Source organism: Emydura macquarii, unplaced genomic scaffold (genome assembly GCF_026122565.2).
Source record: "Emydura macquarii macquarii isolate MOO-44397 ecotype Brisbane River unplaced genomic scaffold, CSIRO-AGI_Emac_v2 contig_1110, whole genome shotgun sequence".
In the NCBI taxonomy this organism is placed as follows: Eukaryota; Metazoa; Chordata; order Testudines; family Chelidae; genus Emydura; species Emydura macquarii.
Window position 1 is genome coordinate 19,949 of NW_027131247.1, and position 24,003 is coordinate 43,951.

At 47.8% G+C, this 24,003-nt stretch overlaps 1 protein-coding gene across 2 annotated transcripts; it reads right to left on the reverse strand.

The window, feature by feature from the left end:
• Positions 1-3,218: 3,218 nt before the first annotated feature.
• ELMOD3 (ELMO domain containing 3) lies at positions 3,219-23,148 on the reverse strand. 2 transcript variants are annotated; one of them, XM_067545796.1, is made up of 11 exons: positions 23,026-23,148; positions 19,817-19,897; positions 18,560-18,629; positions 17,349-17,411; positions 16,428-16,543; positions 15,282-15,405; positions 13,798-13,920; positions 8,624-8,754; positions 7,641-7,717; positions 6,992-7,119; positions 3,219-5,228 (listed from the first exon to the last, which is right to left on the reverse strand). In XM_067545796.1, the coding sequence occupies exons 1-11, from the start codon at positions 23,080-23,082 to the stop codon at positions 4,996-4,998; spliced, it is 1,203 nt and encodes a 400-aa protein (XP_067401897.1). In that variant the 5' UTR covers positions 23,083-23,148; the 3' UTR covers positions 3,219-4,995. The 2 variants fall into 2 exon arrangements, with proteins under 2 accessions (XP_067401897.1, XP_067401898.1); XM_067545797.1 differs by having other exon boundaries at positions 16,428-16,519; positions 23,026-23,146.
• Between the last annotated feature and the right edge of the window lie 855 nt (positions 23,149-24,003).

Consider the following 24,003-nt stretch of genomic DNA (forward strand, 5'->3'; position numbering starts at 1 on the left):
GAAGAGTTCCAGTCACCCCTTGTGGTGTGAGCTGTTTGTGAGCACAGGGCGACATCGTGTGGCCAAGCCAAGTCAGTGGCTGGGAAGCAAACGTAAAACGAAACATTTGGAGTGTGCAAATTCTCCCCGTGGTTTTCTCACAGTAGGCTTTTTGGGTGTCTTATTCGGTATAAGAAGCTGTCTCCTTCCTCGCACGCTTGAGCATATGTGGGAAATGAAAAGCTGTGAGCACAGGCTGGGTGCACATAGCTGTTGCATGGTGTTTTGGATAAGGAAGCAACATATAATACTACCTAGCTTTTATCTAGCACTGTGCCTCTTTAGATCTCAAAGCACTTTACAAAGGAGATATAATCACTGCTATTGGGAAACTGAGTCATGGAGAGGAGAAGTGACTCGCCCAAGGTCACTCAGCAGGCCAGTAGCAGCACGTGAGTGGCCTTGATGCAGAGTTTTTTAATAAAAGATCATCCCAAAGAGACCACTCCCCATCCACAGCTGATCACAGTCAAGGAGGAAAGGATGCTACTTCCTCCAATGCCCCAGATTTTGCCTGGTCATAAGGACAGGAGGCGGGAGAGACCTTTGAGTTCTGATTTGATACTAAGTATTCTATATCTTTGCTTACACTTTCCACCTCTGCATTCCACTACTGTGGGAACATGGGGCAGCGACTGGTTCCTGCCTGAACCTCCGTGTGCATCCTCGCAAGTTTTTTAGCACTGAACCATAACTGAAGTTCAAATAACGTCTATACGGTAGGAATCCATCCTGTACTCCCCAAGAAAACGTCCAAAGGAGGCCGTTTCCAGCCCCAGCAGAGCATCTTCATCTGTACAAAACTATTACGCTAGCTGAGATCAAGGCAGATCAGGCGATGCCAATTTGGCAGGGGATCAATGCAATAAAAAAGTCTGAGTCACAGGGTTGCACAAAAAAAATATGGTTAGAATGGGAACATTTTACTGACAGCCCCTTTTCTCTCTAGGAGCTATATCTTGGGAGCCCACTGATCAAATCTGACACCAAATTTGCAAGCCTGCCCCAGGAACTGATATGCACGGCAATTTTCAAGACAATCTGAACGTGCATGTGGATTTCAGAGGGGTTTGGGGGGGGGGAAAAACCCAGCTCTTAAGCAGTTCAACTGTAACTACAGGACGGCTAAAACATTTCCTTTCCCCCAGGTGCCTGTCTTGCCTATTGAGATTTTCAGCTCGAGGGCAGGAACTCTCTCTTATTGTGTGTGTACACAGCCCCTAGCACAGTGATATTCAGACAAACTCAGGAGCCACAAGTGGCCCTTTAACGTTTCCCTGGGGGCTCTTTACAGCACGATATTAAAACACGGTGATTTCATCAACCAATCTAAGTTATTCACCCCTCAGGATGCTCTTACTATGTTATTAACCAATTTGTATTTGACAAAATAATAATACTTCGTCGGCATCACCAAGAAATTATATAGACAGACAGACAGAAAATGAAACAAGGAAGTCCCACTACCTTTGGCTCTTTTGGGTAATGTGGATTGCAAATTTGCCTCCTGAGTCAATGGCTTAGCACAATCAGTTGGGGGCCTCTAGGCGCTATGGGAAACAATCAATCATAATTTGCATTTCTGCTCCCCGTACTATCGCTTGCAGCACGATGCTGAGGATTTCAGTCTCCAGGGTTCTCAGTCTTGGTACCTTTTACTAGTGACTGAAATTCTCTTTTAAACTATGGGATACTGACACTTTTCAGCTGATGTGAAAGAATTTCAGAAATGCTCAGCCTGGACCTAATTCTGCCTCTCTGTAGGGCCAGCGCCGAGTGCTTTTCAAACCATTCCCCCCACCCCCCAATTTTATCGATAGGGAGAAAATGAAAACTCAGCAGCGAGTGACTGCGTCTTGGATCCGTTTTCCAATCTTCCACTCTGTCCAAAGCTATTTGGAGATGGGTGAAATTGTAAAATACAATTTTAAAAATGGCAGGGCATGTTCTGTGCACCTGGGATTCTACACCAGCTAAGGTAGATTGTAAACAGTTTAGATGGGGACCATCTTTTAGTCTGGTTTGTACAGCCCCTAGCACAATGGGGTGCTGTCATGTCCAGGGCTCCTACGTGCTATTGTAATACATCTAATATATAATAATTGGCTAGGCTGAGGGGGAAGGTGCAGGGGTGAGAGAGACACATGCTATGTGTCCACTCTACATCAGCGCCACTGGTTAAGTTTGGTTTATGTGTCTGTGCTAGCATAAGCGCGCGCACACATACACACACACGTACGTTGGACTGGCTGTTTGGATTACCTACCAGAGACACCAGGACAACGGTTTTCCAAAAACAAAACCATTTTGGTTTCATTTTTTAAAAACCTTTTATTCAGAGGTTATTCTGAAAATTAAATATTTTTGATAAAAAAAAAGTCAGCAGAAAGTTTAAAAAAATAAAAAAAAAAAAAGGGGTGAAAAAATGGCCCGTTGCAGAAACCAATGAAAAAACACAATGCTGAGATTTCTGCATGCTTTGTTCGGGGGTGGGGGTGGGGGGGAAGCACGTGTTTCAAGCTGCTCTAGCTGTGGAGGACCTGGCCTGTGGACTGCTGCAGGACCCTGTATTTCTAGCCTGACTAAATCAGAGATGTGGGGCAGGATTTTCCCCTCTGCTATGGACCCCACAGGCTGCTGTGATGGTGTCAAGCCTGGAGCTATCTGGGGGAGAATTCCCTTGGCGCTTGCAAGTCCCAGCATAGAGGACCTGCTGAGGTGGGGACGGGGGTCTCTGCACCGTGTGCTGCTGGCGGGATTCTCCGGGGCTGCCCCACAGGAACAGAAGAGCTCTGGGCTGCTCTGCTTTACGCCAGAGGCCACACCACGCCCAGGGCAGTCCAGAGCCAGATGGTGGTTTAAAGCCATGCCCCCGGGGGATGCCTTTCTGTGCCACAGCACAGAACTACAGCTCAGCGTTCTAGACCACAGGGAAAGAAAATAAGCCAAGGTCTCAACCCGGTGCCAAGCCGGCCATCATTCCCAGATCTCTTCACCATGAACTGCCAGGGCCGTTACGTCCTATGGCAGGGAGAGCTCACAGAGCGCCACAGACACACCAGGGCTCCCCTTTAGTTTTGCTGCAGGCTCAGTACTTGTTGGCAGTGGGGGGCCATTGTCTTTTCAAGCTGTGTGTAAATGAGCACCATGTCTGTCCCCAGTAAGCACAGAGAGGAGGAAACGGTACGCCAAGGTTTATTGTAAAGTGCCTATCCAGTTACAATTAGTGGGCCCGGCCCCAGTGTGCCGACACTTGGCGCTGCTCGCCACGGAGATCTGGATCTATGGAGCGGATCTGCACTCCCCGCGTTGCAGCGACAGAGAGATCTCTAAGCCAAAGATCTGGGTAGGAACATCTCAGATTTCCATGAAGCAGAAGGCGACTATGAAAGCTCCTTACCCTGCTGCTCAGGAGATGCCTCCCCTGGCCTAAGGAAAATGCCCTGCAGCCTGCGGGATCGCAAAGACTGGCCCACTTCATCGCCCTGCCTGTGCTGCAGAATGCATCTGTCACCATAAGCTGCTCCTTCTAACTGGCCTCTTCACAGAGTTGTGGTGTCAAGGTTAGATGGGAATCCTCTCATCCGCTAGTCTGACCTCTTGCAGAACACCAGCCAGAGACCCTCACCCAGCCATGCCTGCCTATTCTTCCCTCCTGTGCTGACCTGGGGCTGATCGGCAGCCTAGGGCAGGTTCTGTCCCCTGCTCCGGACCTACCTGCTGCTCCGGCAGCGTAACACACTAGGGATGAACTTCCCCAGCACAGCACTACCATAAGCTGCTCCCCTCCCTGCCCCTAGCCTGCTGGAGTGGGGCTGGGGATGAGAGGAAGGCAGGTGCCCAGCACGACAGGATCTTGGGCTGTAAATTAGAGCTACCGCTGCTTGCTGTAACTTACGCTGAGGCCATTTGGGCTACTGGAGCTGTCCAGAATTGTGGGGCTGCAACGCTGAGACAAATCAATGTGCCTTCACTGCCTGAACTGCACGAATGACCCTGGTGCATCAGGTCCCCAGGGAAGCTGTTCTACTGGTTAAATTATTATCCATGTAACTGCCTTCACTGTACTCAATCCACTGTAAGGAAATTACATTTTATTTCCAATTTGAACTGCACCTGCCAGAAATTGCATCTTGTCATGCCTTTGTCAATGAGATTAAAGAGCCTTCTAGCTCTCCGAAATCTCCCAACAAAGGTATTTATAGGCTGTGATCACATCAAAGCCCTGGATTTCCATGAAACATTGGGCAAGTCTCCTAGCGCCTGGTTTTTAAAAGGTGTGTAGGTGCCTAAAGATGAAGATAGGAACCTAGGGGGATTTTCAAAAGCACTTAGGCTCCTAACTCCCCTGGAAATCAGTGACGATCAATTGAGATAACAACCTAAGTAAAACACCAACTATCACAAAACTGGCAATAAAATCACGAGCGCTGGCAACTCCGGAGTTTTTCTGGAGCAAACATTTTTGGGAGGGGACAAATAAAAAACTGGGGGAAAAAATTTCCTGAAACCTCCCAGCACATTGAGCTGAGACCCAGCCAGGGGTCCAAAGAATTTCAGAAATTTCTGAGCCCAAACAACAGGGGAAATTCTCTTGTAACCACAACTCTAGTGTTAGGGCTGTATGCCCAGGTCTCCCCAGGACTGCCCTCCCTGCCTCAGTTTACCACCCCATGTTGGCTTGCAAGGGCCTGCACAGCCCTCAGCTATCCTATATAGTGCCTGTGCCACGAAGCAGGGTGTCTAGGTCTCTACTGAAAACTCCACCAACTTCTCCCGCGTTTCCCGCTACATCTGGCCCAGCAGCTCTCGCTCAGCAAGAAGCCCTCCACTGCATTTACTCTAGCGCCACCTCAGACCCCCCCCAGCCCTTCACGCAGGACTCTAGCAGCCACTAATGGGTGTGTCTGTCAGTGTCTTACAACAATCTACCAAGCTGGCAGTGTTTCCTTGGTTTCAAATCAGCCGGGCCTCGCCTTCCATCTCAACCTGCAGGTCGCACACTCCTGTGAAGTTTATCTCTTTGCCGCAGCTGCCGCCGGCAAAGTTGAGGTCAGGACTATATACGCCGGAGGAGGGAGAAGGGTGTTGAAAACCGCCATCTATTCCTGACCCAGCTCTGCCACTCATGTAGATCTCCAAATATCTCAGAAGCAGCTTAGGTTTCTTTTTGGCAAATGCCTCCAGTTCTGGAAAGGGGGGGGAGGAAAATCTAATATCAACATGAAAAGACATGACCCTGGGATGGAGAAGGGGCAATCTGAACCCCACATTTTCTGGGGTAAAACTATTCTGGTATATTTTTAAGCTTTACCCCCTAGTGTTTGGTCCAGCATCTCCTTAGGCATGTGCTTCTCTCTCAGGGCAGACCACAAAACCACAATGGTTATGAAGGGCTGGAACTTGTAGCTATCAAACACAAAAGTGCCTTTGGAAAATTCATTTTCCCATTGTCCACACTTAGGGTCTCACCCTGAAACCAAATGAGATACACCCACCTGATCATAACAGATGGGAAAGCCCCAGGGCCCCAGAGGAGAGCACGGACCACATGGGTGGGGATGGGGGAGAAATCTGGTTCTATTTGTGGTGATCAGAGCTTCATTTTTTGAAGATGGTTTTTCAACCCTAATAAACACATCCAGCTTTCTGCTTGTCAGGCAGGTTTTACCCTCTTTTTATTGTGTGGTCTCAGAGGTAAATAACCCTGCTGTGCCTCTAATCTGATGTTTATAGAAAGGAAATAGCATTGATAGTTGTAGCATTGGGCCTTCGCAAATGCTATGCTATTACATAAAAAATACATTTAAAGACTGTTAATTAAGGTTGTAAAGTCAAGCACAGAAAAGTTAAGAAATGGTTAAATTAAGGTTGCCCCATGACACCTTAATTCAGCCCCCTTGTGTGGTATACACATTATGATACAATCTTTACTTACATGATCACATACTATTTCTTCCACAGGAGCCTGGTCTTACCCAGTGAATGCCGTAGGCATAATTTTGATGCACCCCATCCCAAGCCTGCAGTGAACATATGATTGCTAATTTCCTCCTGTATTTGCTTGAGTGCTCATCACTACAATATCTGAACACCTCACAAATATTCACCTTGTTCTCAGAAATGGTTAAACCATTCAAAAAAAAAAAAAAATTCAGCTCGAGGCAGAAACCTGGCATTGAAAATTTCAGCCCAAACGGTTCAAGCTTGGCAAAGTCATAACCAAATGAAAAAAGGGTCTTATGATGGAAAATGTTACGCAACCTTAGTCATAAGCCTCACTGTCAATTTGGCTATTCAGTGTAAAACATTTAAGTTTCAAACACACGCATACACAAACATACTGGACAGAAAACCACACAAGCAAGGAAATGAGTTAAAACACCTAAAATATATACTTTCTACTTCTCTGTCCACAGACATACAGCTTCCACTACACCAGCCAGGCTATATCAACCCCTTAATTCTTCTCCTGCAGCTAGCTGCCCCCACCTCCATAATTTGCAATTGTGTAACACACAGAGAGCCTTCTCTGTCTGGGCAGAGGTGCAGTGAAATCTTAGCATACCCCCTCCCCCCCCATAATAAACACTACATTTTCCAAAATGTATTCTTAGAAAGACCTATCCCTAAAGAGCAGCCACTGTAATTACAATAGAAGATCAGAGGTGGTTAGGTGGGACTACAGACAAACCACAGTTACCTTGGGGTATCTTTTAAAGCCCAATGACCCTGAAGGAAGAATTAATGGAGACTCCTGGTCCTGACCATCACGTAAGCAATTACCTTTTATGTTAAGGCATTGGTAGCTTTAAGGACCTCCCTCGTCTAGGTCTAGTTTGGGTGTCGGCAGGCCAGTCTCTCATGTCTCAGTCTCTCAGAATGAGCAGCATTTATCCTACATACATTCAAGTGATTGTCCTTCGCTTAGAAAAGATGCAGGGAAACGCACCTTTTAGAACGAAGCCAGAGTCAGAAATTGTTTTCTGCTGTGTTTTCCAGATGGAGTAGAGACGCAGAAATGTAGCCACATATAAGTCATTCAGCACTGCAATGACCTGCTGTCTGCGGTTACACTCTCTGAAAGAGAAAAGGACAGGAATGCTTAGCCGCGCCTTTGCTTTTCCTCTCTGCCAGCCCAGTAAACCCAGAGAGGCAAGAGCTACAGAAACACCGCCCTAGAGATCCACCTGACAAAGATCTACACAAGCTGGAGACAAGTTTCTGTGTGACCCTGGGAATACGGGGAGTTACTGAAGGACATGGGTTTCCCTCGAACTATAGCTGGTACTGTAGTTCTGATGGTTATTACTAAGGTAGCCTAACTCCTCCTTTAGAACGATTTATTCCTTCGACAAACTTTAACTTTTCCAGTGGAAGTTTTCTGTGCTTTGACTCTGCCACTGATTGATATTTTTAAAGCTTAATTAAAAAAAAGTGGGACTATCAAAAGCCTACTAAAATCAAGACATTACATCTTGTAATGCTGGCTGTAATTGGATTGCCTGGCACGGTGGTTCATGGAGTGCAGATGGGCCATTAGCAATACAGCATGAGGTTTACACACAGGACTTTAGGGCCACCATGGGCTGCAAGTTCACCTGGAAAGACGTTCTTCCCTCAGGGCCTGGACAACGATGCGAGTGATATTGACAGACATCACACAGAAAGGGAAATTCTGGAAAAGAAACAGAATTAAATCAGCGATTCCACCCCTGCTCTCATGGATAAGACCCCTCTTCCTCCCTCCAGCACATTGACAATGCCCTTTCTTACGTCTCTGTTATAACTAGAGATGGGCCCAGATCTAAACCTGGATATTGTAAACTCTTTGGGGGCAGGGACCGTCTTTTTGTTCTATTTGTACAGTTTCTACCACAGCTGGGCTCTGTTTCAGGACTAGGACTCCTAGGCACTATGATGATATAAATAAATATGGATACAGGCTTGGGTCAGAGTTTGCAGCTCAAACCCATCTCTCCATTGGGCCACGCCCAATCAGCCCCGCCCCTGAGTTTGACTCCAGTTATTGAACCCACATTTTAATCTGGGGGGTTGGTTCCACCCATTCCCATTAGGAAGATACAAAGTCTGGATCCGGATTAAAAGATTCCAAGACCAGAAGGGACCATTGTGATCATCTAGTCTGACCTCTTGTATAACACAGGCCAGAGAACTGCCCCAAAATGTGATGTGGGCCTGTCTTTAATTAAAACACCTTTTCCCTCGCCAAAACAGAATAAGTAATGATGGGTGTAAAACAAGTGCAGGCAATTGACACGCAACATGGGAAAACTTTTATAAGTGAGAATAGTTTGGCTAATGGGAACTAAATCTTGACGAAGGGAGGCTGTGGAGTTGCCATCATCAGATTTATACAAGGCGCAGAATAATCAACATCTACCAGGGATGTGGAAAGACAGCACCAATTGGTCAGAAACTGGATGAAGCAGAGAATCTGGGCTGTTAAAAGGTTTCCTAGCAGCCAATCGAAAATCAGGACTCCAAGCTTACCTTTCCCTGAGGCTTAATAATAATAAATAAATACTACTCCAGAGTCAGAGTCGAAGAGGGAAGGACATGCCTGTGATTCATGCTGGGACAGCTTGAAAATGTCTCGAGCTAAGGGTAATGTCCGAGAGTCCATTACAAAATATAGGGTTTGCATTAACCCAAGCAATCCAGTCCCACGCAGGTCTGTCCCAGGGTCCATACCTTTAGTATAAAAACATACAGCCAGGTAAGCCGTGCATGGTCCTGTACTGAGTTGCTCAGTACATACTCTCCCTGTCTTATTACGTGCCTGCTTTGGGGCACAATATACATTTTGACATACCCTCTCCGCAAAAAAAAAGCATTTTCAGTCCTTATGATTGCCAAAAAACCCTCAACCAAGCATTAACTGGTGCAGCAACACCTTCCTGAATCTGCAGTCAGCCTGCGACAATGACTCTACGTGATGTGAACTGCCCCGCTCATCTCATGGAATTGGCATTTTTCCCAGTTGGCCACTGAATTCTGCATTTCCACCCTGGAATTCACCATTTTGCCACAACCAGGCACCCAATATATTGTCTCCCTACCCTGCTAGGACCTGCCCGCAGCAGCTCTTGCTCTCCAGTTTTCCCATCCAGGAGAAGTGAATTGGATTCCAAGGCATGCTCCCCGCACTACGCCATGAAGCCAGGCCACAGAGGAGTTACAACCTCTCTCCCTTCCTTACTGTTTCTTCTCTCGTCTCTGGATCTACCATTTGTAGAGTGACTTTCCTCTCTGGTGGGCTCAGGCCCAAATAAGCAGCAGAATGCTTGTTAGCCACTGTGATGCTTCAGAAGATGCTTCTGCCATGCCAGCTAGCAGAGGATTCTGAGACATGCACACAGCCATTAAAAGGGGGGAGCTGCGAGCCATTTGGAGACCAAATGGAGTTGGCGTGTTTGATATATTTTTTGTGACGACTAATGAAATGGATGCATTTTGTTGTTTGGTAGGCAGGGTGCAAAGGCTTTTTTAATGTTTATTTTTTAGATTATGGAATTCAGCTCTTCTCCATCCTACCTAGCCTGGAAGACTTGGGATAACTGGAGATCAAGCATCCATTTTTACAAAAGAACCCACTGAATTCTTCATGCAAAAGCTCGTGAGTTTACAAAATCCGAGGACTGTTTTAGTAAACTGCAGAACGTTTGCGTGCCCGAATAAAATGTTTGAAACCTTAACTCAGCATCCACAACAGCTAAAAATCATATTAACATGCAACTCTGACTGTACCCCCATTACTTTACGATCGCAAAATGTGGGTTCTGAAAGTGTCCGGTGCAAAAGCCGCAAACATTGGAAATAAAGCGCTTGTGTCATATCCCAGACGTGGCAAGGATGGACAGACCAAGAGACAATGACATCTATAGACGACTGAAAGTGGCTACAACCATCAAAAGGCTCCACCTACAACAGTTTGGCCATGTTGCTAGAATGACAGTGTCCCAACTACCTGAAGTTGTTCTCTGTGGAAGACTGCATGGAGAGAGAGTCCGTGGACATCCAAAACGACAGTGGAATAACCCCAACAGGCTTAAAACAGACATGGACGGAATCTGCTCGTAACCACGACCTACCCACCCTTGGCACTGGAAAAAGGAGATGATGATCCTCACAAAGCCCTCTAAACATCACACAGACGGGACGGGCGCTAGAGGTGAATTTCCAACTTGGGTAGACATGCACGCACTAGCACTGATTGAGCTTTCATGCTAAAAATAGCGGTGTAGCCACAGTGGCGCAGGCGGCAAGACGGGCTAGTCGCCCTGACTACAATCCTGCCTGAGATCCTAGGTACGCAGGTGCAGAATGATAGTTGAATGTGTTTTTGTTAGGTTGAAGGGACGCTGGCGTTGTTTACTCACCTGATTGGAGCTCTGTGAGAAAAAAATATCCCAGTGGTTATAGCTGCCTGCTGCGTCCTGCATATCTGTGAGGCAAAGGGGGAAAAGCTGCTGCCAGGGAGGAGAGAGGACGTAGAGCGTCTGCTGAATTTGAACAGGGCTATAAGAAGCATGGAGTTATAAGAGAAGCCTTGAAAGAGCACTTTACCAGTGAGGCGCAGTAATGCATTGTGGTGAACTACGCTCTACCTGGCCCTGCAGTTTGGGGGCCTGTCAGGGCACTTATTTATTTTGTAGTGCTTGCGATAACATTTATGATTACCACACTGCGAGTGTCACGGATCATGAGTCGTGTCACACTGTACAAAATAAGTGGGTGCTTTTAGTGCTGCTCGACACTCTGCAGTATATGTTGGGAGCCAACAAAGGTGAATCATTGTCCAAAAATTGTAAATTTTATTGAGTAATAAAAACAATGCAAAAAACCCCATCTGTGCAATTTAAAAGCACATGCATTAAAACCCTAATAAAGCAACAGAACAGAGCTTAACAAGGAGAAAGATCATCCACTCCATTCTGGCTACACATACAGCAGGCGTGGGTCTCCTCGGTCAGTGCATGTGAAGCTGTGGTTGTCCTGACTGTCCCTTGATGTGGAGTGTCAGGGTAAGGATGCAGCCCGATGCCCCGTGGAATGTCCGGGGGGGATGTAGGGAGGTGCTAAAATGGAGTTCTCCATGGACTGCAAAGGGAAGTGGGCCCAGGACTGTTGAACCTGTAGGTCCATAAGAGTCTGCAGCATCTGTATTTGTTGCCAGAGAAGCCCCATTATGCCCTGATGCATCTTCCTCTTTGCCTGCTGGGACTCCTGGACCGTTTCTCCTGTCTGCTCTTTCCCGCTCCTTACAGTCTGCAGTATTCACCCTCCAGACTCTCTGTTCACCCTGATGCAGCACTGGCTTGCAGGATCTCGCTGAACATGTCACCCCACGCCCTCTTCTGTCTCCTCATCTGCTTCAGACGTTCTGCAGGTGTGGAGGGAGAGCCCCTCACAGCTACAATGGCAGCGGCTATAGATGAAGCACACAGAGGTACCATTGTTAGCAGTCACAACAGAAAGCAAAAGTTAAGGTTCAGAACTCCTTTCCCTTGCTCCCCTAACATTTAAAATCAGATGTGCTTATTGACACTTCCACTTCAGAGAGTTTGTGCTCAGCACAGTGCCAGCCATGGTGACTATGGCCCACGAGGAGCGAGGGAAATGAGGAGGGAATTGCTCAGCTGCACGAAACTGTGAGTACAGGGCAATAGCACAGAGCACTGGCACCATTTCCCACAGGGGCTGGTGATTTTAGCCAATATCTCGCTCCTGAGGCACAGAAAACACAGCTGCTGCTGGCCTCCCAGAGCGAACTGGCATGGGAAAGCGTCCTACTGCAGAGGAAACAAGGCTGCCACCCTAGAAGCCTTCGGCAGAGCGTCTCCATGGAAGTTTCATCGAAATCTCCCAGGAGGATTCAACAGACGTCCCTGTGTACATACGCAAACTGCTACGCAGGGCTTTCCCTCCTCCCTACCTAATTCCACAGGGGAATGAAGGGCAGAGAACAACAACTCTACCTCTGTTGTTCTGCCACCTCTTCTGGTACGAATATATTAAGAAAATGTTGACAGCTGTGTCCTGCTAAGTTGGGAGCACCATCAGTACGTCATTGTAATGGGACATGCATTTACACACTTACCTGAGGTTGCTTTCCATGTTCAAGTGCCAGGACTGACTGGACTGTGGGGGTGTCTCTAACAGGTCCTGGATGGTGACACAGCTGAATCACATGGCTGCATGTCCCCCATCCTCCTCCTTGCTGTTCATGACATGGTCTGTGTCTCAGGCTCCTCAGAGGTACCCACAGTGGTCTGTGGGGTGGTGGTGAGGTCTCCGCCAAGCTCTTTGTAAAAGTAGCAAGTCTGCAGCTCAGACATGAGCCTTCCCAGCCTTCTGATATGACTGCCGCAGTTCCTTCGCTTTCACATGGCACTGCTGCTGGTCCCTATCATACCCCTTCTCCTACATCCCCCATGCAATCTGCTCGTAGCTGTCCACATTTCTTCAGCTGGTCTGTAGCTGTGGCTACACAGCCTCTTCTCTCCAAGTCCCAGGAGATCCGATATCTCCTGTCTACTCCAAGCCAGAGCACATCGGGAGCGCATAGCCGGCATGGGTGGCTGGGCAGTGGCACACGACAACGGAGAGCTGCTAGGGATGCCTGTCACACTGGACAATCAGGAAAAGGCCTTTCAATTAAGGTGTGGAGGGGGAGGGGCTGCCAGTCTCTATGACCCCTGGCAGTGGAGTTCGCACCAATGACCAGAGCGGTCAGTGTCAAGCATTGTGGGACAGCTGCTGGAGGACTGTTAGGGTTGACATAGGTAATGCAGTGTCTACACTCGCACTGCATCAACCTCAGTTAACTGACCATGGCTCAGCACCGCCCTGGAGGTGCGGATATTGCGTCACCGCCACGGGGCGCTCACATCGGTGGAAGACAAATTTAAATGTAGACACATGCACAACTAGGTCAGTGCAAGGTGACTCACATCAACCTGACTTTGCAGCATAGACCAGGCCTCAGTTTGTCTGGAGTCCATATAATCAAAATCATTAAACAACTTTCCTTAATTACAACTTAATTCCTTCAAATGCAGCCTATGCACAAGAGTTCAATTCATTTTAACGAGGTGGAGAATCTGAAGAGCCCGCATTACTCCATTGTTAAAATCACTCCCGACAAAGAAAAAACGGACACGCTAAATTTCTAAAGAATCCAGTTTTTAATAAAGTGTAACTCAAACTAATTAATGGATTTATTTGTAACGTTTCAGAAAATCATTCTGTAGTTGAAGAATAAGCGCTGTGTGTTTGCTGTATTATTTTAATACACAAAACAGGGGTTGAATTCCTGCTTTATATGCAAACTGGAATGCAACCACAGCCCCAGAGTTGTGACCAATGCCTCCCTACTAAAATCAAACCCTCAGAAAGAGTTTATTATTCACAGAGATCACCTACAAACAAGAAGCAGCGGCCAACCAGGAACACATGGTGAACCAGCCATGCTAGTGATGCTTCACTGAGCCAGCTATCACTGGGAAGTTAGCAGCTATACCAATGGTGGCAGCAGAAACTGACATCAGCAGTTGCAAAAAAAAAAAAGCATGCAATATAGAGCAGCTGCAGGGGGATGGAGGTAACAAACCTAAAATCCTTTAAGTCAGTGTTGAATCACATCAACAACAGGGCCAGAGTGACAGCTGGAGACCCTACCCTCAAATTTCTGTACTATAGACCCCACACTCTTCTCACCACCTCACACCATACCTTGAAAGCCCAGCTCTTCCCAGTGGCTTCCATAGCGGGGACAATCGAATCTGGAGCCTGTTAGTTTCTTGTAGATGGTCTGCAGGATTCTCATATGCACGTTCTCGTTATTATCCAAGCCACCTGCATGGAAAATACTGATCATCTCTCTGACATTGAACAACCCTCTTCTCTAACACACCAATCTGGAGACATGGTAAAAAAAAACCTACCGGCAGGTTACATGGATTCACAGAAGAACCAGACATTTATGCGAATAACAAGAACATTCAGTTACACTAGTCAGGATTAGAAAAAAAACAAGGAGTTCTGAAAGGGATGGAAACCTCCAAGTTTCAGGGCACAAGCCAATCCTCAGACTGCACAGGGTTAGAAAGAGTCTCCCTGTAGATAGGTTAACAGTCTGGTGCAGAGGTTCTTGCATTTTCCTGTGACACAGCTGGTGCTGAACACTGAAAACAGATACTACATGCTGGAACTCCCAGTAAGGGAAAAGCTTCTCTGTTCAGGAGACAGAACTTTGCAGGGGGCCAGCCGCAGAACTCTGCAAGAAACTAGGGACCACCCCAATGATCCCCACTTTCTGGTCCCAGTACGAGATGCATTTCTTTGGCCTTGCCTTCGCTAGCATAAATACAGAGCAACTGTTATATTTAAATACCAAAAATCAATGAAGTGGCTTGATTTGCCTGCCAGATCAAGCCACTTCACTGTGCACACTTCTCCCCCTGGGAGAGGATGAGAGAACAAATACCATGCAACAGAAAATCACACTGACTAATGCACTACGGGAAGGCACTCGGATACTACGGTAAGGAGCACGGCACAAGAACCTGCGCAGAATAGTACAGATTAGACTAGACTTCTGTTTGACCCACTGTGACAGTGCTCATGTTTCAGTGACAGTAGTTCATTTCACTTGATGAAAGTTTGGATCATTTATTTCCCTTCTATCTATGGTACTTATCTGGCTTCCATAACCATCGTATCTGAAATCCTTGTAATCTTTAATACATTTATCCTCACAACAGCCCTGTGAGGTAGGGCAGTGCTATTCTCCCTGTTGTAGAGATAGGGAACTGAGATTTGTTCCTGATAAGCCTGACATCCCCTAGCAGGAACCTGGTATTTCCAGGGTTCATACTCAAACCCTAGTCAATAAAGAGACCCCAGGACAAACACCGCCTCTTTCTACAGAAGGGATTTGTGAGCTCATGACTCCTAATGTCTGGTTTGATGGAGAAGGAGGATGCTAGTGAGGTGTGCAGGGCAAGGAGGAGAGAGGGCACAAGACGGCTGCTGAAAGCATACGGTCCTGGGTACACAGGCAGCAGTTCGAGGGGGTACTGTGCTCTAGGCATCTGCTGAGGGGAGAGGTGGATCACACTTCAATCACTGACATGCCACCAAAAACACTCATCCAAGGGAGGCTGATTAAACTGGCTGGGCAGAGCTTGTCTTCCTCGTTAGCAAGGACTACTCACACTGAGCTATTGCCAGGGCGAGATCCCGCTCGCCTTGCAGCTGCTGATGGAGTCGGGGGGGGCCAAAGAAGAAATGAGCCACGGCAGACAGTCCTCGCCTTCTCACTGTCCGCTGGATCTTTTTCTAAGAAAAGGACGATACATAAAGAGAACTATCAAGGTATGTGGTGCAGTTTCCCTTGGCATCGTCTGGGAGAAAACATGGCAGCAAATCCTGTTTGGAGAGGGAATTTTTTCATTAATTGGGTAGCACCACCAAGAGTTGAGCTTGCATAACGCTTTCCATTCTAAGCCCCTGTTTTAAGTTGCCTATGATTTTGCCAAACTTTAACCTCTGGAGATTAAATTGACTTCAGACAAACTATTTCTGGAAAGTTTCAGCAAAACCTTTTCAGCTGCTTCTGAAAACGAGATAAGAAGAAAAACAGATAGGTCAATCCACATTAAAAAATTCTTACCACTGTGTCTTTGAGAAACTCTAGCACCTCTATGCTTTGCGGGAAGGACTTGAAATTTGGCAGGATGGAAGAGGTGCCTTTTGTTATCCCCATGAAAATTCACCAAGATATAGTTGCATTACGGTAAATCCCCATTTGCACATGCTTGAAAGAGGTTTGTAAGAGCGTGGCAACTACATTCTCTGAACGTTCTGTTGCACTGAGCATGCTCTGGGCCAGAAGCGCAAGGCCTGGGCGTGAATTTTCCTGCAACTGCTCCTCCCCGCCTACAGGTCACCAGAAGTGAGTGAAAGAAGCCTTCCCCTCTTAGCACCCAAGCAACATGGAGAAGCAATCTGACTTGAATGCAGGGTGGAAAGGGGCAGAAGTTGTAGTGGTGCATAAGCTGGGAAGTTGCAGTGCATAAGCTGGGAAGGACAGGACAGAGAGGGATAGGCTGGAGGTGGAGAGGGAGATGTTGTGGGGTGAGGCAGAAGACAGAGTAATAGGAAGCAGGGGCAAAATGAAGGAGGCTGCGTCTGGCCAGGAAATCCTGAGTTCTAGCCTCACAAGCCACTTCACCTCCCTGTGCTTCAGTAAAATACTTACCGCAAAGAAGTGTTCCGGGAACTAATAAGTTCCTGTCTGCACAGTGCTATGAACACACATAGCAACGCTACTTCATTCAGTCCCAGTTGCCCGTACATACCCTGCACTCTGACAGGTCAGTGGTCTGGAAATACTGCAGTGCTTCATTGAAGGAAATCAGGGGCATGTGGCCTGCAGCCGTCCCCACAATCCCTGCAAATGTGAAAGAGAACAGTCCTACCTGGGAGTCACGACAAGTTTCGTTACACTGAAAGTCACAGCCTGCTCCGTGAAAAGCCCCGCACTCCAACCAGCTTCCCTCCCCCATCAGTAATGCTAAACTTTGCCTATTGGCCTTACAGAGATGCTGCACTAGTGGCGGGCCACGCCTTGTACTTTTCCACAAAATCTCTTTTGTCGTCACATCTTCCCCTGTAGATACTTTCTTCCACCTGTGTCCAAACTGAGACCTGCAAGCATAACACCACCAGACACACAGCTTACAGGATGTGCTGGTCACCTCACTCCTTCCACTCAGCATGCCCACTCCATTCTGGACAGGCGATAGCAAGGAGAATCTGAAATTGTGACCGTGTCTAGGTCCTCTCCCCTTCTTTGACACAGAGGAAGGCCTGCTAATAGGGCTTGAGAGTAAGGTGTGTGTCACTGTCCCCTACAGCATGAGTTTTCCAGGCCCAATGAGACACTCCATTGCCAATGCCAGTCTCAGTCCCCTAGTCTCTCTGCAGTGCTTCACGGCCGCTGAAGACGTCAATTCACCAGCTTTACTGCACTGCTAACGTTGGCATTAGGACCCCAGACCAGTCACTATCTCCACCTTTGTACTACGATACCACACTAAGGCAAAACCGATTAAGCTCAAATTTGGTGGATGCGTGACTCAGTTTCCCATTCTACACTCCCCACAGCACCCCAACTCCCTCATCGATACCAGTCTGTCTCTCTCTTCAATGCCACTATGAGATTTAATGGACACCAACTGTCAAGGATACCAGGGGGGCGTCACTGCAGTTATCTGTACCTGACTGGATATTTTCCACAGCCTCCCATTCTTCCTGGGCTCGCAGCACCTCTGCACTAGGATCTGGCGAAAGAGAAACATGAAGATGGTTAGCTGCAGCTGGAACTCTTGGGCCAGGTGTTTGCTCTGTTTCTCCATCAGCCTGCAGATAAAAAGTAAAACAGTTCCTGTGACCTGACACCCTGCCACCTTTAGGGGCTCATTTAATTTTCCGTTTTATCACCGACCAACTCGGACACTATCTGAACGCAGAAGATTCTTTGACAGCTCCTGCCTCGATTATCTGCCATTCGGGCCAAGAGGCCTGCAGCAAATTCACTCAGCTCCACAGAAAGGAGAGAATATCAGCAGCTCTCTCAGGGGTGCTGCAGATAAAGCGCTCTCTCTCCATGGTACACCTGCAAACGGTCCAGGTACCACAGTGCAAGCCACTTTAAAGGGGCAGGGAAGGGAGGGTCATGGCCCTATCAGACAGTTCTTCGGGCCAGCCTCCAAAGGGTGAGCACACTGTATCATCCTGGGGGTAAAGCAACTCTGATCTTGACCCAACATGGGCCAGTGCCTAATAGGCATGATCAGCCCCAAGGATTATAGAGGAAGTCAGAGGGGAACTCCTCAGAGCCTTCTCATGTCTCACTCAGCAGCCTAACATCCACCCATGGACATGGCAGAAGCAAAGTTAAGTGTACACAGGCACCACTCTGCTAGACTTCCGTGAACAGGAAGAGGCGTGAATTTAGGGGAAGAAAAACGAGAGCACAACCGCATTCATGTGATTAAGATTCTGGAGTTAAAAATACCACTGGCTCAGCACCCTAGGAGAAAGGCTCAGAATCGTTAATAGACAGAAAGGCAGGATGTTGCTTTGGGGACAAATGGAAACAGCTGATCCACATGTCACAGACAGAATCTCAGAGCAGGCACACATGACCGAAAGCCTAACCAAAGCCTTGGAACGATGCCAGGAGGTTTCCTGGATGGTGTAGCGACCCTGAGAAGAAATACTTGGCCAAGAGTATCAGGATCTTGACAATCTGAACTGGCCATGTGTAGCGAGATCTTGACCAAGCCCATCTGCAGATTGGACAGGATTTGCTCGGCAGACAAAAAGAGCCACATCATGCTGTTACAGCCACTGTTGGAGCGCATCGGTCCCCTCCAGAATTGGAAAGCAACAGGATATGAAGTGGAAACATTCAAATGCTGCTTACCAGCTTCCACGCACCCATTGGCTCCCTCTGCCAGAGCCTGCAGGAGCCCATTCTGCTTCAGCACCGAGATCTATGCAGAGAGAGAACAGTCAGGAGAAGTGATGTCCTTTAAACCGCCTGTAGTTTGTAAAGGATTTTTTTCTAGGCTGATGTGCTGAGTGTCCCAAACAGCAGCAGATAAGAGGGGCCTTCAGCACGGAAAGGATCTTAAAGACCTATTTCCCTCCCCACAACTGAGGTGTCCTTGAAACCATAATGACCCATTCCCACTTTGGGAAATAACCCAGCACACACTAATCTTGTTACGCCACCACCACCACAGAAGACGGCCAAAGCCTGGAGACACACTATGTGTGGGATGGTGTCCAAGGAAATGAGGGAACCCTTTGAAGGTTTTCTTTGGCTAACACAATGTGATACCCTCCCAGATCCTCCATGAGCCAAGGGACAAACTCACAACAACTACACAGCCCTCCTACTTACTCCCCCAGTAAAGAGCCCACAGCCAACACCCTGCTCACCCATCACAGGTTTCCCAAGCACTCCCATGCTGGAGCTGCTTGAGTTCACCCTTTCCCCCACCATGAGACAAGCAGCACAGGCAATGGGGTAGCCAGACCAGGAGGTACAGTCTGCCCCTCATCCTAAGAAGAGTTTGTAGAAGAACAGTGGCACCGCTGGGGGAAATGGGTTAGCCCACCTCAGACAAACTGGTAAAGGAACAGAGAAGCTGCTTGCAGAGTTTGGATCTATCCCCTTATCCCCCATGAAAAGAACTCTCTGAAGGACTGGGAAGGCCTTTGTTTACTCTGTCGCTCCACAGAAGCTGGTATAGAAGGGCAGACAGGACTAAGCTAGCTGGCCGATGGCTGTTCCCAGACCCAATGCTAGCACTATGCTTGCTTGCTTGCTGAATTTGCACCAGTATCATGTCCCAATAAGCAGCAGCATGATGGTGCTGCTGGGGTTTTACATGCAGTCTCGGTACGATGCAACCACACCCTTTTCTGTAACTATCAACATATGCAGTGTATAACCCATGCTGCTTTGTAAATGCATACATGGGTGCAGCCAGGCTATGAAAGCCCCTGACGGAAAGCACACACAAAGGGACTTCATATTCCCAACTCTTTGTGCAATTACAATTCATTCGTAATGTTGCCATCATGCAAATCTCTGTATATAATACAGAGAGACATGTCTAATGCGAGCTAGTCCCAGGCTGCTGAAAAGTAGGAGAATATCTAAGATACGCACAGGTACGGATTTGACAGCTGGAGGAAGGACGATACCTTGCTCTTCAGACAGGTGGATGTCTGCTGTGCATCTGTTCATGCCCTAATGAAACAATGAAATCAGAGTCACCAAGGAAGAAATAACGAGTCACTTCCTAAAGTGGCCCAAGTTCCTGTCAGTATTATACATGCATTACACAGTGCAAGCGTGGAGTTTGCTCCAGCTAGTGTTCTGGCAGATACAATCAAATGGAAAGGAAATAAAAAAACCTGTTAAAATGAAAATTTCACTTCACTTTCAAAAGTTTCAAATGCTTTAACTGTTTCTTCTTCTTTGTGTGTTTAATGAAAGGTTAAAAGCTAAGGACTCTTTAAGGAAAACTTCAAACCACAAATAACTTTCAATTCTTGTTACAATAAACAAAAGTCTGTTTAAACCTGTGTTTCCCAATCTGTGGGGCACGCACAGAGGGCAAAAAACCTCTCATTTGATCTTCAGAATCTCAGTTATCATTTTTCTTAAAAAAATTAGTCTCCACTTGTTATTGTTGCAAAAAACAAAACAAAACCCAAAACTTTCAGAACATGACCCAAGTGTAAATAATATAGTGATTATGCCTGAGTTTGCAGAAAGCCTAAATAGTTCTGAGGTGTGAATTGTCCTATTCATTCATAAAATTACTTCCAGAATTTTACTGGGTGTCAGCAGGGAGTATCTTTCATTGAGTTCCCAAGCAATGGATATGCCCTTATCCTTTGCAATGCCCTGCCACTGTGAAACAGGATTCTCTTCTGTAGCAGTCATCAAGACCAATACTTTACCCACATCAACAGTGAATGGGAGCTACACGTGTCACGATCTCAAAACTAAAACTTAGATGCGAAAAACTGTGCCAAAGAACATGGTCATCCATCCCAGTAACTAGCTTCAGGGCTGTCTCAAGAGGTTTTGTTAGAGAAACCATTAATATTGTCACTTAGCAAATAACTATTAAACAAATCACTTAAGAGAGATTATAGTATAGCCAGTATAGTTAAACCACCTCCCTGAAGGACAAACAACGCAGGTAAAATGACTCTTTACTGGTATAAGTTGCTTCTACATAGGGTGGTTTTCTCAGGATGGCTGTCAGTTAAGACCATGATTATTTCACACTCCTTACTGACAGCTATTCTGGCAAGAATTTGTAGCGTAGACCTGGTTTAATGCTATAGCAAACTTGAAAAGCAACGTTTTGTATCAGTTTTAAATAATAAAATAACTTACATTCAAATATTTCTTAACATCCAGTACTGAATATGTGCCATGGTTCAAAACAGAAATGTAAGGACACATTTTAAAATACAATGTAATATTTAATTAAAATGATAAGATAAGATTCTCTCTAGCACCACATGGCACAGTGCTTTAAGAGTGTAGGGGCATGATCTCTTCCCATTTATTGATGTGTGGCTACAAGGGAAACTATGACTTAAACCAGCTTCCTGGGCCCATGATCTGTATTCCAATTCACATAATTGTCCCCAACACAGGGGGAATTCCAGGAAGGACCGGGCATGTTGGGGGCAGACCTGCATCCAGCCAGTTCTGCAATGGGCACTGGAGCCATTGCTACAGGGGCACAAATTACAGCAGCCCTCAGGGGCGACAACTGCAGTTTAAGGTAGCTTTTGTATATAATTCACTAGGGAGCAAGACAAAAACAAATTCAATTATGTGCAAATGTGACAACTTCTTTCTCCCTCCTTAAACTTCAGCACTGCAACACATAGCTAAGCACTAACTACTTCCGCTGGTAACAGAACAAAGGTCTTATCTTATGTGAACCAGACACTAGAGAAGGATCCAGCATAACACATTGAAACAATGGATTACTTATTCATGAGTCACTTGATTTTATAGACAACACAATCAAGGACAAAGATAAGGCAGGTGTTCTTTCTTTCTCTCTGAGGCAGTGTGGCTGAGTGCATGGGCTTTGGAGCTGCCATATTATTAGAACTAAATTTTATTTTGAGTTTGTGCGTTCTCTCAGTCCTGTATGAGGCCCTGATGAATAATAAGGCTGGTGAAGGGCATAGAATTAACATTAGTCTGTGGAAGAAGTGAGTCTAGAACTCAAAGTATCTGGTTCCCAGTGCAACACACGCTCCCTAGGTCAGAATATTTTTGATTGGGGGGGAGGCGGGGGGAAAGCAGCAGATGGAAGAGCATTTTGCTTGTGTCCCATCCAGAACTTGAGCTATGTATCAAATGCAGATTCTGGGGCAGCATGTGTGCAACAATGCTACAGAGCATTGAGGAACTTGGTCACAGTGCAAAAACAAGCTCAAACCACAATGGGAAAATCTTCAGGTAAACAAATGCCTTTCTATTGGGACAACAAATAACTCCTTGAGCCCAGTACTAACCCCATGACACACTTTAAATCTGGCTGCAAACAAGGGAAGGGGAGAGCCCTTCAAATAAAGGCTGCAAGAATGTGCTTTAGAATGGGAAGCGTTGGGCAATGGAAATATAGAGGTTGCTGCCAGTACCTCTTTTATCGGGCAAACAGAGCATCAATCCCTATGGGACAATGGAGGGGTGCAGGCTGCAGCCGAGAGAAAGCACGCCCACGCTGCAGCGGGGAGGTGCTGCCCCCAGCCCAGGTAGATGTACACGCACTAGCTATGCTCGGGCTAGCATACCCAAAGTAACAGCAAACGCATGGCCGCAGCGGGCGCAGGCAGGGGGCCAGGCCAGCCAGGGGAATACATCACTCTGGCAGCCGGCCTGACACCTCCCCGCCCGGCGGCTATTTTTAGCGAGCTAGCTCGGGCACAGCTAGCGCGTGTATGGCTCCCCTCCCCCCGCTGGGAATGACCCCGCCCAGCTGCTGTCACGCGACCCCTGGCCTCAGGGGCGGGAGACAGGACTCCCCAGCCCAGGGCTCAGCCCCCCAGGGACGGGGCCAGCTGCTTCCAGGGAAGGTGCGAGACACCCAGACCCCAGCCAGCGCCTGCCCTGGGCCCTCCCCGCCCCACACAGCCCGGCCCCTCCGGCCTCTTCCCCCCACAGGCTCCCCCTGACCTTCGACCCCCTTGTCAGGCGGAGGGGAGGGGAGGGGAGGGGAGGGAGGCTGCCTGACCCCGTGACCGTTGAACCCCTCAATCACACCCCTCCCCCCGTCGCTCAGCCCCCCGGCCAAAAAGCAGGGACCGCCCGGAGCCAGCGGGAGACGCTTTTACCTCACTTTCTTCCAGCCCCACCTCGGCCTCCGTCCGCGTCCTTCCGCCGCGCAGCATCCCGGGAGTTGTAGTTCCCCGCCGGCAGGCACGGCGGAGCGCGTTCGGCGCAGCGGCCGCCCACACACAACTACAATTCCCAGAAGCCCTCGCGCGACCAAAAAAAAATACGGCGGCGTAAGAGGAACAATCCGGAATGAATGCGAAGGCGTCGCTTCCCTACGGGCATGGGTAGCTCTTAAAGGGACCTGGGCCCCAGCTCCTGTCAGCCCCCCGCCAGCCCAGTGCCAGGGGGCCCATCTCCCGCCCACCCCCTCCTGTGCGGGGCTGGGCCCAGCCATCAAGTATAGGGGTCCAGCCGAGTGCCTTAGCCCCGCTGCCACGCGCAGGGGGTTGAAACCCATTTAACTCCAATGCCCATTGCCCACTTCGGAGAAAGGGCTTCTGAGTGCAAGGTGCTGCACATTGTATTTCAAAAATAAGGGACTGTTTTCCCCCACCCCCAATAATATTATTATTATTATCAATACTAGTATAATTAATAAGCAGCAGCAGTACTCACCTACCTTCACCCGAGGTAGATCTTGTTGCTTTCTGCAGCACTCAGCCACTCCCGATCTTGTACAGAGATGAAAAAATAAGGGATGTCCCTTATAACAAGGGACTATTGGCAACTCTACTTTGAACCGCCATCCTGGACATCGCAGTCTGAGACCACCAAGAAACACGACCGCCCCCATTACACTGGTAGCCCGTCCACACAGAGAATTACACTGGTATAGCTAGCGTGAGATCGTGCTGGTGTAGCTATGCCAGGCAATTTCCCCTGGCAAACAAGCCCCAAAAACTAACCCCAAGAGAGGGAGACTCAGTAGGTGTCTTAGGAGTTCAGCCATAGACTCGATTTTTGACTGTGCCTTTAAAGGGGAGTGTCTGAACTGGAGCGGAGGATGACAGCCCACTGAAGGCTGCCCCGGCTGG

Excerpts from the sequence above, each read along its gene's own strand:
- ELMOD3 (XM_067545796.1), bottom strand. The coding sequence starts at position 23,082 with ATGCTGCGCGGCGGAAGGACGCGGACGGAGGCCGAGGTGGGGCTGGAA. Across the intron at positions 15,406-16,427 it reads CTGACCTGTCAGAGTGCAGG|AAAAAGATCCAGCGGACAGT; the intron begins GTATGTACGGGC and ends TCCTTTTCTTAG. Across the intron at positions 7,718-8,623 it reads TGTCCCAGCATGAATCACAG|AATTTCCCTTTCTGTGTGAT; the intron begins GCATGTCCTTCC and ends TTTCTTTTCCAG.